The sequence below is a fragment of the Anser cygnoides genome, chromosome 19 (assembly GCF_040182565.1).
Source record: "Anser cygnoides isolate HZ-2024a breed goose chromosome 19, Taihu_goose_T2T_genome, whole genome shotgun sequence".
In the NCBI taxonomy this organism is placed as follows: Eukaryota; Metazoa; Chordata; class Aves; order Anseriformes; family Anatidae; genus Anser; species Anser cygnoides.
The window spans coordinates 6,634,077-6,647,692 of NC_089891.1; the positions used below are offsets into that span (position 1 = coordinate 6,634,077).

The 13,616-nt window shown below is 44.8% G+C and overlaps 1 protein-coding gene across 1 annotated transcript; it reads right to left on the minus strand.

The window, feature by feature from the left end:
- Positions 1 to 59: 59 nt before the first annotated feature.
- On the minus strand, positions 60 to 7,365 carry LOC106034613 (ankyrin repeat domain-containing protein 40-like). The gene is made up of 5 exons (XM_048064385.2): positions 6,603 to 7,365; positions 5,864 to 6,012; positions 4,685 to 5,170; positions 3,942 to 4,117; positions 60 to 3,258 (listed from the first exon to the last, which is right to left on the minus strand). The coding sequence occupies exons 1-5, from the start codon at positions 6,743 to 6,745 to the stop codon at positions 3,115 to 3,117; spliced, it is 1,098 nt and encodes a 365-aa protein (XP_047920342.1). The 5' UTR covers positions 6,746 to 7,365; the 3' UTR covers positions 60 to 3,114.
- Between the last annotated feature and the right edge of the window lie 6,251 nt (positions 7,366 to 13,616).

The following is a 13,616-nucleotide window of genomic DNA, read 5'->3' on the forward strand; positions in this document are numbered from 1 at the left end:
TGTTTTGTGTGTCATCCCCCCCCCCCCCCAGCCAACAAGGAAAAGGGAAGACATCTAAATACTTTAAACAACCAGTATTTTAATAGAACTGAAGAGTAGCAATGTCAGTTCAGTATCAGTCTGTAGTGCAAACAAAAGTCATTGGAAGAACAGTAAGTTTTGTAAACTTAGTTTCAGTTGTTATTACCAACAATTTATTGTCCAAAGAAAACCAAACAACAATGAAACTTAACTAGTGTGCCTTAGAGTCTATCAAACTGCATAAAACATATAAAAATATTTCTCTGAAATGCATAGACTTACTGTTGTTATTACAGTCAAATCATAATTAAAGTTTTAGTCTAATCACATTAACAGCTATTCTTTGTGGAAACTAGTGCAAATAAAGCTTTTTTAAACCAGCTGCTCCTATAGCTGAATGTTTATTAATTAGTGGAGGCAGTCTTTACACTCATGTCTTGAATACAGGAACTGAAAAGAAATCAGTTTTATTTTTGAACCATTTAACTATTCCTGTACTGGTTTTCAAACAGTTATTGCACATCTTCTGAACTAGCCTCCAAGCTACATTGAAAAGATAGATAACATAGGTGTTAAGATAAAAGCTCCTTTCCTGTTCTACAAGAAGAACAAAAGGGGAGAAATAGGTGTTTCTACTTCACGTTGTGTCTTACTTGTTAGCTTACCAGCAGCTGAATCGGGCTTTAAAGTAGCCCAGCTCTTGGACAGAGAAGGACTTAGAGTAAGTGAAAAGATGTTAAGTCACTCCTTGTAAGAGGGAGCAGGTGGGAAAAGAATGGTAATTATTTTCAATCCACCAAAACAAGAATTTAAAACAAGTAACTTAGTGGAAAGCCTGAACTCAGACTCAAGCATCTCTTCTGCTGGCAGAAGGGGTTTCTGTATTTTTCTGAAATGCGTGCTTTTACCAGCCTCCCTTCGAGGAGTCGCTTCAATGATAAAGCGGCTGTGCCGCAGGAAGCTAAGAAATTGTGGCAGCCATGCTGCTCCTACCAAAACATGTTGATTGTACTATTTATGGTCTGAATGTCAACACTGCAATCCAGATCAACAACAAACACTGTGCCAGCTGTGCATAAAGAATCTGCTCTAATGCAGCTTAATAAAGCAGAGATTGAAGGAAAATCAGTATCAAATAAAAAAACAAACCCTCAGGTTCAGAAAAAAAGTAACTCTACTCCCCATAACCCTTTTAACAGTTTTGGTGTAAAGGTTGTTGCGTTAGTTTTTTGGTATAGGAGAAAACAAAAAGCTTCTTAGCTTTGCAGAATACTGGCATTAGCTCAAAGTTTCAGGCTGTTAATATTTCAGCATACTGCAAGTTAACTACCTTAATGAAAATTTGGAGTGAAAAGGAGTGACTCTGAAAGGTGTGACTCTGAAAGGTGTGTTTTAATGATGACTTTTGCCATCCATCTGTGGTTTTATGAATATTTTCATTACTGACTTGCTTCAGTGCTAGCTAAAGCAGTCCTCATCTTAGCCAGCCATTTCTCTCCCTCCACCCCAAAATCATGAAAACACTTAGAGGCCTTCAGCCTTTTAGGTACTCGTCTGGCTAACAATTTTGACACTATTTAAAAGTGATGGTAAAGTTGCAGGTTACTTAACAATTGTATATGTTTCCAGTTTAGTATGGCTAATGAGGAGCATAATATGCTCCTTAGAGTTGTGATACCTCAGGACTATACTGTTGTGCTTCTGCTCCTCACACAGCAGAAGCTAACCACGCACCTTGTAACTGGTCTTTGAGGCTGGGCTATACAGAAGCTACTTGACAGTACTGGCTTTTGGTGTGTCTAATGTATAGTCTCCCCAAATGGTTGGGAAAATAAAAACAAAGGCCACAGCTTTATGATGCCCTCTCTATCTGAAACATAAGGGCTTTCTTTTGAAAAATGGGTTAACTTGCTTTGTAACTTAAATACTTCTTAAATTAAAAAATGTTTTTTTTATATTTTGTGGAACTGAAGTGATGCCCTCACTTAAGTTACAATATTCTTATACGGGAAAGAAACAAGTATTTAAATGGGGGCAGTCTTACCTCACTATTCTTATTTTCAGGCTAGTAGCAGTTTTTCTCCTGTCACCTGAGAGCATTAAATATTTCTAGTCTCATAAGATAGATGCAGTGGTGTCATACTATGGAACTGCGTTTAGGTAGAGGAGAGTAAGGCTGTGTCCATGTCACACGCTGCAGTATGGTGTGGCGTTGGAAGCTAGCACTGGCACAGGCTGTATGCAGTACCTTGCATGCGTACCAGCTCGTGTCTAAAAGCAGCATGGCCAGCACCACACTGCTGCAGGAAGCAAAGACTTCTTTAAATAGCATTACACTTGAGGTACAGCTGTGCTTCAAGTGCAGGTGCCTATGGGGTTGGCTTGCACAGGGCAGTTGAGGTAACTGCCTGCTGCACAGTCAGGTCTTACAAATGCAGAATGCTTGTTGTCCTCATTACTATTGCACTGGAGTCCTGGGCCTAAACATGAATGTGAAAAATCCTTCTCAAATTCAAAAAACACTGCTCGGCATTCATTTGGTACTTAAGTGACATTCAATTCGCTTATAATTTTGCAGAGAAGTGGAAAGAAAACAATAGCATCTTGGTAAGACTTTGTGAAGGGGGAAGAGATTAAGGAATCCTACATTTTTAGAGAGCAGCCGTTCACTGTATGCCAAATACCCTCTGAATTGTAACTTAAGCAGGAAGTTCAAAAACATATACATACATATGCTATTTCCTGAACGACCAAGTAAGAGTCAGGGAAAAGACAGAGTGGAAATACTCAACATACTTTTCTATCAACAATTCAGTCTTTGCTGCCCTCTGTTGCCAAATACAATCAATAAACTGAATTGAACAGCACTGGAAGCATGTGATTTTAGTAGACATATGAGGTATCCTTTATCTGAATACAGGATCAAGTAAAAAAATAAAAGCAAAGGGGTTATTAAATATCAAAGATAAATTATTAGTTAAAATATTAACCCTAACAATAACTTAAGGTTCCATAGATGCTTAATTCACTGCCTTCAAAAGGCAGCAGCATATAATTACCGGGTTTTTGTATTCTAGAGTGCATCTAGAAGAGTCAATAAGTCAGCTTTGATGCTCTACTGTTGTAGCATGGTCTCTCAGTCAAGGTCGATGCAGCATTTCTGAAGGGAGAGTTGTCACTTTTCAGAAGAACTAACTCCAGCTCTTGGAAGTCCTGAAGTCTGGCCACGTCCTTGTCCTTTTAAATAGACAGAACAACAACTTCTGAACATATCGAACGTATCTGGTCTTACTTTGTAAATATTTATAATAGCTAAAGAAAGCAAAAATTAAAGTTTAGGGAGTACATACCCAATTATAGGAATAAATAAAGATAAAAACTTCCTACCAGTGTACACTCTTTCAAAGCACGGTTTTGTTGCCTTGAACATCATGATGATTTGACTGTTTATGCACGTCACTTAACTAAGAGTTGTGACCAAACACATTTCATTTACAAAACTCTAATATAGGTATTTTTGGACCATAAGAGTATGTTCATTTGTTAATAGCGTATCTTTAAAGCTACACACGTAGCAATTTGTGGCATTTCTTCCCCTTGTTATTTGTTCTCAAGACAAGCAAATGCTGAAGCAATACACAGCAATTATGCTAAAAGCATACTAATGCACTGTTTCTGATGCATTAAAAAAAAAGTTGATCTAATTGTTCCATACGCATTAGGAGTTGAAATAATCTATTTTGACAAGAATGTTTTAAGCAAGTTATGATGAAGTTACAAGGCAAGTCCAATATCCTTTTGAATTTGTGAGCTTAAATGAGTTTTCAACACAATGCCGTGTTTTGCTGATCTTTTTACAGAAATAACTTCTCTGATGTCTGTACAGTGCAGAGTCAAATTAATCTGATTTCAATTCTTACCTTTCTTACCAGTGTATTAGGTAATTTTCTTATCTTCTCTACTTGTTCAGGATTTACACCCAATTCACAGCAACTCACTCTGAGCAGATCTTGATAAGTCAGTTCTTGTCTGTCTAGCTCAATTTCAATGAAGTCGTTGTCTCTGAGATTCTGGACTCTCACCTTAAGTACAAGTTCTGATTGAAAATAAAAAAAAATCCCCTAAAAAAACAACCAACCAAACAAGACCCCTAACACTAAAGTATTAGGATTATCTTTTGAGCTCAGGTTTTATAATACAATGTCTATTCCCTCATGAAGAAATACCATGCCTTCATTTCACCAGCAACTAGTGGTTAAGAGAGCAGAAATACATTTGGGAAACATGTTTACAATGCTAAAAATCTGACCCATCCAGTCACAAAATCAAGCTGCTACCAAACTACCTGTGATGCATTTTATGCTATATGGTATTTTGCAAAATGGGAGATTTTCTGTTGCTCAGTCACAACCACTGATCTTTCCATGGGTGGAAAACAAAGTTTGGAAACTATTACTGTTTTTAAGATAAAATACAACAGTTATTTTTACTTTGGAATGAAGAAAAAAAAAAATCAATGTATCACTGTGTATTTTTGGTCAAAGAGCTTAACATCTCTATCTCTGTTCAACGTTATTCTGAATGTGGAATGAATCCTTACCTCCACTGATACCAAAAACATGGAACGGAGCATAATAGAAGGATGAAAATTGCACTTCATTACCTTGCATGTTATACGGGAAAGTTCCAGTAAAGAAAAAGGGCTGAAACGTTGGTGCAGGACCAGTAGGCGAACTGTCGGTTTGCTGAGGTACAGCCTCGTTTGATGCTACAGAGGAAAACAAACCTCTGCTGTGAGACAAGGGTGGCTGACAAACGGGGCCGTTCTGTATTTCGGGCGTTACGCATGTTGGTGCTGTGGTAGGTGCTGACGGGCTGGGCAGCTGTTCCGCAGCATCTGGCGCAGGAAAATCATCGTTGCTGTTACATGATGTAGGTGTGCATATGCTTTCAACCTGAGTTGCTGATGAACAAGGACTAGTTTCACTCTGGGAAGCGGAAGAGATGGAAGCACTTTCATTCAGGGATTCTGCCAAGCTGTCTGGAATGCTTGCTTCAGTATAGACATAAGGGAATGGTGGGTTGGCCAAATAGTTTGCAACAACTGGCAAATTTAAATCTTTCGCTCCTTGACATTCATTTTCTTCCTCTATTAATGAAATTCAAAAATGTGGGGGTAGGGGATGAGAGAGAAAAAAGCCACCAAGTTATTGGATGCATCTTTCTCATTTTGAATAGTCAGTTTTCCTGTTGTTTCTTAAAACTACATCGCATTCTGAGGTAAACACAAGGATAATACTGGTTTCTCATAAGCACATAACACCTGGAAGGCAAGTAGCTATGAAATGAAAGAAAAGAAAAAAAAATACAGATTTTTACAAATAACCATTGGAAAATGTCATTTCTAGCAGTGTTATTCTAGTGTTTTCGAAGGAAAGGGCCCATAGTTCTTTGCTAAATCTAATTTTGCAATGCTTTTAATAATACTGCTGCAAATGGTTTGTTATGACCCATGCCAGCATATTAAACCAAATACTTCTTCAGGTAACTGAATATGTGATACAATATCCAAGCCTTCTTTTCTCTTGCTTCAAATTTCTGCAGTAAATTTAATTCTTGTGTGAGTGAGGATTACAAGACACATACTAATGTCAAAGCAGTTCAGAAAGCTGCACTTACAGACTAAAAACCATTTAGGAGAAGTTACGTGATACATGTCTATTCCCCAGGAGCTATCTAATTAGATACAATAGTCCTACCCAAAGTTTTGCCAGTCTACTGATCCGGGTAAAAGCATAAAAAGACCACAAATTCTAGAGTGCTTTTAAGATAGGAACAGTACCTCCCAAAATCTTCCGAATGTCTGGTTTCGAAGTTAACTGTGCAGCCAGCTCTCCGGTGGCCGTGAGGATCTGCTTGTCCGCACCGGCAGCCAGCAGACAAGCCACCACCTGGGCATGGTTCCGCTTGCAGGCCCAGTGTAGGCACGTCCTGTGGGGAAGGAAACAGAGGGGTTGTGCTCTCAGATATACCCCAAATCCTCCTCGCCGCCAGTCAACGATTCACCTGGGTTGCACGCAGAACACCTGGGAATAAAATTTCCTTCATTACATCACGTTTTATCTTTGAAGTTAACAATTGTGTTCCAAGTTCTCTAGGGCAAGGCCCATTCCATTGTGAGCCGTGCTGGTGAAGCCTAAGGAGAGGTCCCAGCACAAACAGGTGGTGACAGGTGGAAAGAGGACAGGCTCCCTTCATTACGATCCTCTTTAGCAGTAAACCCCAAAGCCTTCTGAGGTTAGCATTTCTTTTTCAGTAAACCACAAAACTAACGTGCTGCGTCCTCGAAGCAGCGATGACTGGGTGAAGCGACATTAAACTCAGGGTGCCCAGATTTACGTCGGAAACCCTGGGGCCGACGTTGTCCAAAAGCCCTGCCCGAGGCAAGGGCAGCACCGGCCTCCCCACCGCGGGGCCGAGGGCTGCCGAGCCGCGGCCGCCTCCCTCCCCGCCCGGGGAGCCGGGTCCCCCCACAGCCCCCAGCGCCGCCCGCCCGCACCCCGCGCCCCGCCGCCCCTCACCAGCCGTTGACTTCGTTCTGGGAGTTGGGGTCCACGCCGAGCCCCAGCAGCCTCCGCACCTCCTCGGCGTCCCCCAGCGCCGCCGCCTCCCGCAGCCGCTCCTGCAGCTCCCGCTCCTCCAAGGCGCTGCTCATCACCGACATCCCGGGGGCACGGGGCCGGTACACGGATCCCCGGCCCTCGCTGCCCGCCGCGGGGCCCCGGGAGCCCGGCACAAGGCGCGGAGGGGACGGAGGCCCGGGCGGCCTCCTCAGCGCCGCGCCGCCGGGCCCCCAAAGCGCCCCCGGCCCTCCGCCGCCGCGAGCTCCCTCACGGCCGCCGCCATCTTGTGCCCAGGGGCAGCGGGCGGCGGCGGCTGCCCGGGGCCGGGCTCCCGTTGCCTTTCCTCACGGTTCTCGCCCCGCTTGTTCGGCTCGGAAGGGAACGGAGGAACGCAGCGGCCCCGGTGGGGTGGAAACACCGCGCTGCCTGCGCCGGTTCTCCGGCCTTGTGCCTGCCCTGCAGCCATGGGGCTGGGGCTGGGGCTCGGGCTCAGAAGCCCCCGGTGGAGAGCACAGCCCCGCGCTTCCTGTGGGCGCCCCCTGATAATTCCCAGCCCGGGTGCCTCTGGGCACAATTAAATCACTAATTAAATCACTGCAGCGTGGGCTGGGGCATTCGTCAATTTCAGGGTTTCTATTTTGGCATCAGTGTCTGCCACCAATGAGAAATTTGCACTAAGACGATTTTTTTTTTATTCCATTGCCTCTCTTTTTTCAGCACTTATTAGTCACATTATTTTTAACCCACCACTTAATTTAGGACTTGTGTTGCAGACACATTGGACAGCCGTGTTCCTGCTGTGATAGTTGCAACAACACAGAGAGTGTGCCTGCAGCATTTACCACCCAAACTGTTCCCAAGCGCTTATCACCATAAACGAAGCTTCAAAACACAGAAGCAGAGGAGCAATCTTCTTCACTTTAATCAGTTGGGAGAGGCTGAGGCCTGCTGAGTGTACACCTTTCTACTTCTCTACGTGAACACCATTTTGGGGTCCCTCCTCAGCCAAGGCTGTGGGGTACATGAGTGCTCGGCGTCCCTGCAAACAGCCCCCATGAACGCAGCTGGAGTGTGCAGCAGCAAAGGCGACGTTTTTAAATAGCACGACAAAGGTCGCACCGTGACTCAGAGGCATTTGCTTTAAACCAGATCACATGCCTTTGATCTCATGCAACAGACTGCAACAGGCTTAGCAAAAATTTTGCTCGGCTCGTACAGAAAGACACAACCAACTGCATGAACAGTTTGGCTTAGAGAATGGCTTGCAAACAAGACTTATCCTCTTCTGTTAATGTTTAGTGACAACTGCAAATACGGACCTCAGGGACCTGGAGTCCAGCCTTCACCTGGACACTCTTGTCACCTAGATCTTTTTTGTTGTTGTTGTTGTTAAACTCATTTCCTTTTTCAATAAAAGCTGTCTTAAATGATCCCACTTCTCAACCCAGGTCAGCACCCATGATCACATTTGCCTGTCTTTAGCACCCATGGCATGCAGCTGTAAAAATCAAACATAGCACACACAAATGTGAAGAAGTGGCCGATCTTATAGGAAGCAAGAATACTCTCTACCACACCACGACAGCTTTAAGCAATCCCAACTTATTAAACCTGGAAAAAAAATCCAATAGGATAAAGGGGCAAAATAGCCTGTGGGCCTCTTCCAAAGTGGTGCATGACCTCTCTCAGACCAACGGGGAAAATCTATTCAAGCAAAGAGAGCAAGATGAGGCCTAGAAAAATAAACATACACCCTAGGCCACGGGTAAAACTGCTCTGTGCCACTAGGTGTCATAGCGGAACAGCAAGAAGGGCCCGAAGCGTAGCTTTGCACTTCTTGCTACGGTTGTAAAACGCCTTTAAATTTTCCCCAGCACATCCATAGTGTCTCCATACAGCTTTGATCCTGCAGATTTCAAAACTCTGCACAGTGCAAAGGGGCGTTATGCAATGTTGTAACAAGGGAAGGGAAGCCCTGCTCAATGAGCGGATTTATTTAGGGTTATGGGGCTTTTCTTTTTGCTTGAGCTCCTCTCCCAAGGCCACTGCCAGGGCTTTTAAGGACTCGAAGGCGATGCACGGGGACAGGCTCTCTCACGCTCTCTGGGGATGAGTATCCTACTCTCTAGTGTTTGTGCCAAGCCCTGTTAAATGCAGCTCGGGTTCACCACTGCTTAGTTACACAATGTACTTCTCCCTGGAGTCATAAGATTTCCTCTCGCAAGAAAGACTGTGCGGAGAGGATTAGCAGCAAGTGTGCTTGACTCCAGCCGCCATTGCCCGTCCTGTCTGTGCCTTGCGCCCTGGAGCCTCAGCCCAAACTCGCATGCGTTACCCCATTTATTGGCACTAGCATGCACATACCAGAAACAAGAAAAGCCAAGAGCATGCTCTTTCCTTGTTCCTTCCCTCCCCATTACCATATGGCAGTCGTTTTTGTGCCCATGCCTGGCAAGCCCCCATTCACACCTGTACATGTATTTCCGTAGTGTGGGCAGCAGGGCCTGTGCGGGCTGCAGGGTGCTGGCCATCTCCTTTGGATGCTGCTGGGATCTGCACCCTGTGCTGTGCTGCCAGCCCAAAAGCTAGCAGTCAGTGTGCCTCCTAAATGTGCTTCTTAAAGTCCTTGGCCTTCAGCAGAAACGCTGAGCTACTGCTCTGAGCCACAGCAAGAGTGTGCGTGGGGGGCCCAAACAAGTGATATTTGGGTTTTTGTCTGTGATTTAAAGGTGCTCAGCACTCCCTGTGCATTCACCACCCAAGGGGCATCCGTATCCACCAGCCGTGGTTGAAGTCCGTGCAGACTGTGGGCGACAATGGCAACACTGGAACTTGTAAGGCAGCGCCGAGCAGCACTCGTTGTCCCATGCTTTGACATCCTGCTGCTGCTTGGAGTAACCACAAGGGACGTGTCTGTGTAGAGTCGGGCCATTCTTTGTCCTTGGAACAAGCTTTCCAGATTCTATTGGCTTAGTTTTAATATCTGCCTTTTTGCAGGCTTCTGGGACCGAACTTCTGTATTGGTTCTTTTCTCCTTTTTTGGAGAAACCACGGTCTGTCCGTTAGGCCTGTGCCCCTCTTTTTGTTTTAAGGTTTGAAAAGTTTTTCACTCCCTTTGCATTTCAGGTTTAATTCCCCAGCTCCTTTAACTGACTTCTCAGTCATTTAAGGTTATTATTAAACATCTTTTTAAAGGTTTAATTCCCAGTTACAGTTGATAGATAGAGCTGTACAGTTGCATTTGAAGCACTCAGTCCCCACCCAACCCACCAGAAAAATGTTTCTGACAATTTTAACCAACCTGTACTCACATAAGTGTACTAGAAAAAAGATTTAGGGATAGCCAGAAAACTTGAACATTGTACTTCAAGAACAGGCATACACACACAGATTTAAAGCTTTATAGCACTAAGGCTCAGGCAGATGGCAGGACTGGTGGAGAATGAAGATGTAATAAATTAAAAGTCAAGCCCAATATTTGCCTAGCTCTAAGCTAACTTACCGAGCTCACTTTGGGCCTTTTACTGAGTGTCTGAATGCGGCGGAGAGGGGCACAGAAGAAGTCAAAGTCACACAGGAGAAGCAGTTTGTGTTATAGTGGTTTATTTTGTTGGCCCCATGGAAGTACCTGTGTGAGGGACTGGGGGAGAACTAGGTTAAATTCAAAGCCCCGTGTTGTCAGGTCTGAGTCTGCCTCATCCAGTGCTCGCTGTGTGCCAGAGGGAAGACACATGCACCCCAGAGACTGCTTCATCTCATCCTTGGGTAAGCATCTAAGAATAGCACACACAGATCGTCCTCTGGAGAAGCCTGTTGTGTCCCACCTACTGTCAAAGCAGCCAAAGGTAACGAGCCTGGAACCCAATAATTTCCAGCTGCCTCGTGTCAGACGAGTACCTGAGACAGGGTGGCTGAGGCCCTTCCCTAAGCCCCTCTGTTCTTGCTGAGGTAAATAAAAACTTTCAGCACGCTGTTGAATTGTGAAATTGTAGGGAACACACTGATTGCCTTTCCTTTGACTTAAAATCAACTTTGACCTAGTTGCCAGGCAGGAATTGCTCCTGTGACAGTGGTACGAGGGGCTGGGATTTAGGACAGGCCTCATTTTTTCCAGGGCTGTGCTCTTCCCTTCATGTTTGCTGGTGTTGCACCACATCTCATCCATTCTCCATGAGCATCAGCCAGGTGCTAGATCTTAGATGGTTCCTCTGTATCCCACTGTCTAGTTACATCGACATCCCACCAGAAGACCCCTGAAGAATGGATGTGACACAGGACTCATTAACTGCAGGGTGGCAGGAGGTGTGAGCGCTCACCTGAGCACGCAGATGCTCACGCCTGCAGCGCGTAGTGAAATTTGATGGAGGGTTGGAAAATATCCTTGATTTTGAGGGGAATCGTGATCTGCAGGAGAAGGATCTGCTCAGACAGCTAAACCCCTTTAGAAATCAGGCATGGTGTGTGGCTGTTTTTCTTTTCATTTGTTAATTTAACATTGTTCCTATTTGTAGGACAAATAAATCGTTTCTGAACAAACAAGCCAGAGAACTGGAACCTGAGGGGGGTGGTACATCAGCTCAGGGACTCGTGGTTAAGAAGCCCAGTAGATTTTGATAACAACTGGAAATTGTTCCGTGGATTAGTGTCTAAAGCCAGTTTGGCTTCAAGTAATGGCAAGCCTGAGCTGCAGTGCGTGGAGCCAAACTTCGCCCCTTGAGGGCTGTTGCTGTTCGTGTTGCAGTTGTGGAGCCTTCTGAGCTGAGGGGTGTCCGCACCCAGAAAGCCAAGCCGACAAGGTGCCTTTCTAGCTTTTCTCCAGGCATCTGGATGCATTCCTCTCTGTCCATGTCTGTAGCCCCTTGCTTTGCTCTCCTAAGCCATGAAATTGGCTTGTCCGGGGGACACAGGGCACATGTATGTAGCTGCCTGGCTCCTGCTCAGGGCCGTGTCCTACGTGGGTGTTTGGAGCCCAAAAGCTTCTGTGGATCTGGTCCCAGTTCATCTCCTGCAGCAGACGACTTGTGTAGCAAGTCCACGTGATGTTGACAAGACAGTGGAGATGGTTCACCTGCATTTGTAAGCAAAACATTAAGTGTTTTGCTAAGCCAAGGTCTAAGCTTGTTTCTGAAGGGCTGTGTTTCTTTAGGAGAAGCTGCCCCCATGCAGAAGACCACATCAAGGTCTGAATTCTCCTTCAGTTGCATTTCGGCTGTCAAGGAGAAAACCACGAATGCAAATCATAACCAGACACACTTAGGAGCTATGCCCTGTGCACTCCTCATGGTCGTAAGACATGGCCAGCTGAAGCTACGAGTCAATTAGGAACTCTCCATTGACTTGGATGGGCTTTCAACCAGACGCTATACAATTCAACAGAGTAATTAGCAAAGCTGTAACTAAAGAGGTCTCCATGGAGATTGACAGCATCACCTCCCAGCTGGTACATTCTCTGCCTCCTATTCTAAATTTGTTCTTGCTGTCTTCCTGGCTCTAATCCATAAGGTTAGCTAAATCTTTCAACGTTTGTGATACATCAAGGCAGCGGAGAGAAGGACAAAGGCCATTGGGAGGGGGCCGAGAAAGAAATAACCCAGTGCTTTAAGGAAAGCAACAGAAACTGTTCAGACATATATAGTCAGAGTTTTGAGAATGGGATTAGGCAGAACAGCACCTCTGCCTGCCTGTCACTTGCAAATTCTTGCTAATACTTTAGGAGCTTATTGGAGGTCAGCACCAAACACCCAAACAGACTAATCTGTATTATAGACACATAATCAAAGTCACAAGGTTTTACATAATATATATTGGTGACACAAGAAGTGTTTGTTCAAATAATTTTGTCATCAAGATTAGTGGCCATGAAAGCCCCTACTGTGCGCTAACCTGGTTTTCTATGTCTAACCCATTGGTACGCCAGAGATTCCTCAAGGAAATTGGGAAGGAGCTGAGAGAGTGCAAACCAAGTATATGTTCTGAAACACCAAATTATTTGTTTTTTAGCTATGGCAAAGTTAAAAAAAATATGAAAGAAAAGAAAGAGAAAAAGAAAAAAAAAAAGAAAAGAAGAAAGTACGTGTGTATGAGTTAGAAAGGGCTGTGCTATACTTCCAGCCCTTCCGAATGGCTGGGGCAGTGCTGACCTGCAGTTCTCAGCTGTGAGCTTGCCTTTGTGTGACCAAGAAGTGCTGAGCTCTCGCAGCAAGGCTGTAGCTCCAGACGCACAAACAAATGGCTGCAGATACGGTTTTTGCATACTTCATTTTTTCAGGCAGTTTTGGGGTTGCAGCAAGTCACACATCGCAACCAGAAGTTGCTTCTGAGGTGATGGCAAGCAGAGTGATGGGATTCACAAGACAAACTTGAGAATCCCATGTGAGTTTTATGTCCCCTTTCAGACAGGGGGAAGCCGTGGCACAGAGGGAGTAATAGGTCTCAGCTCACGGAGCGAGTCAGTGGCAGAAGTGGGAATGGGTCCTGTGTAGACAATAATTCCATATTGATTGAGAAATCTGACTGATTTTAGAAATAAGTTAGTTAATTATATGGAAATAAGTGTATGGAAAATTAAGATTTTTTCCACACCAGAGATCTGTAACCACAGTGTCATAGAAACACACAAAAAAAAGCGTAAAATTGAATTTAAGACCATTTCCTCTGGGATGGGAAGAGACACAGTCAGCTCAAGCCACGGGTTGCAGAGATGATGATGATTTTGCAGGCACAGAGGCCAACTTGTTGTCATGCCTGAGGCATACAAAGCCGAAGGTCCTGTGAGGGTACCGCACATCCACCCACGCCAATACAGGCAGTCTGGCCCAAGTTCACCCCACCAGCCTGAAGTAACTAATTAGGAATCCTGTTGCCCTAAATATCAACAAAGAGAGAGCAAAAGCAATGCCATCCAGACAGCTGTGGAAGAGAAACCAGCACTTGGGAGGGCTCGGTCGTCCTCTGGCTTTGCAGCAGTGGCTA

Coding starts and splice junctions, on each gene's coding strand:
- LOC106034613 (XM_048064385.2), bottom strand. CDS start 6,745: ATGTCGGTGATGAGCAGCGCCTTGGAGGAGCGGGAGCTGCAGGAGCGG. Junction 5,171..5,863: donor CATTCGGAAGATTTTGGGAG/GTACTGTTCCTA, acceptor TTTCATTAATAG/AGGAAGAAAATGAATGTCAA. Junction 4,118..4,684: donor TTTCCCGTATAACATGCAAG/GTAATGAAGTGC, acceptor ATTTTCAATCAG/AACTTGTACTTAAGGTGAGA.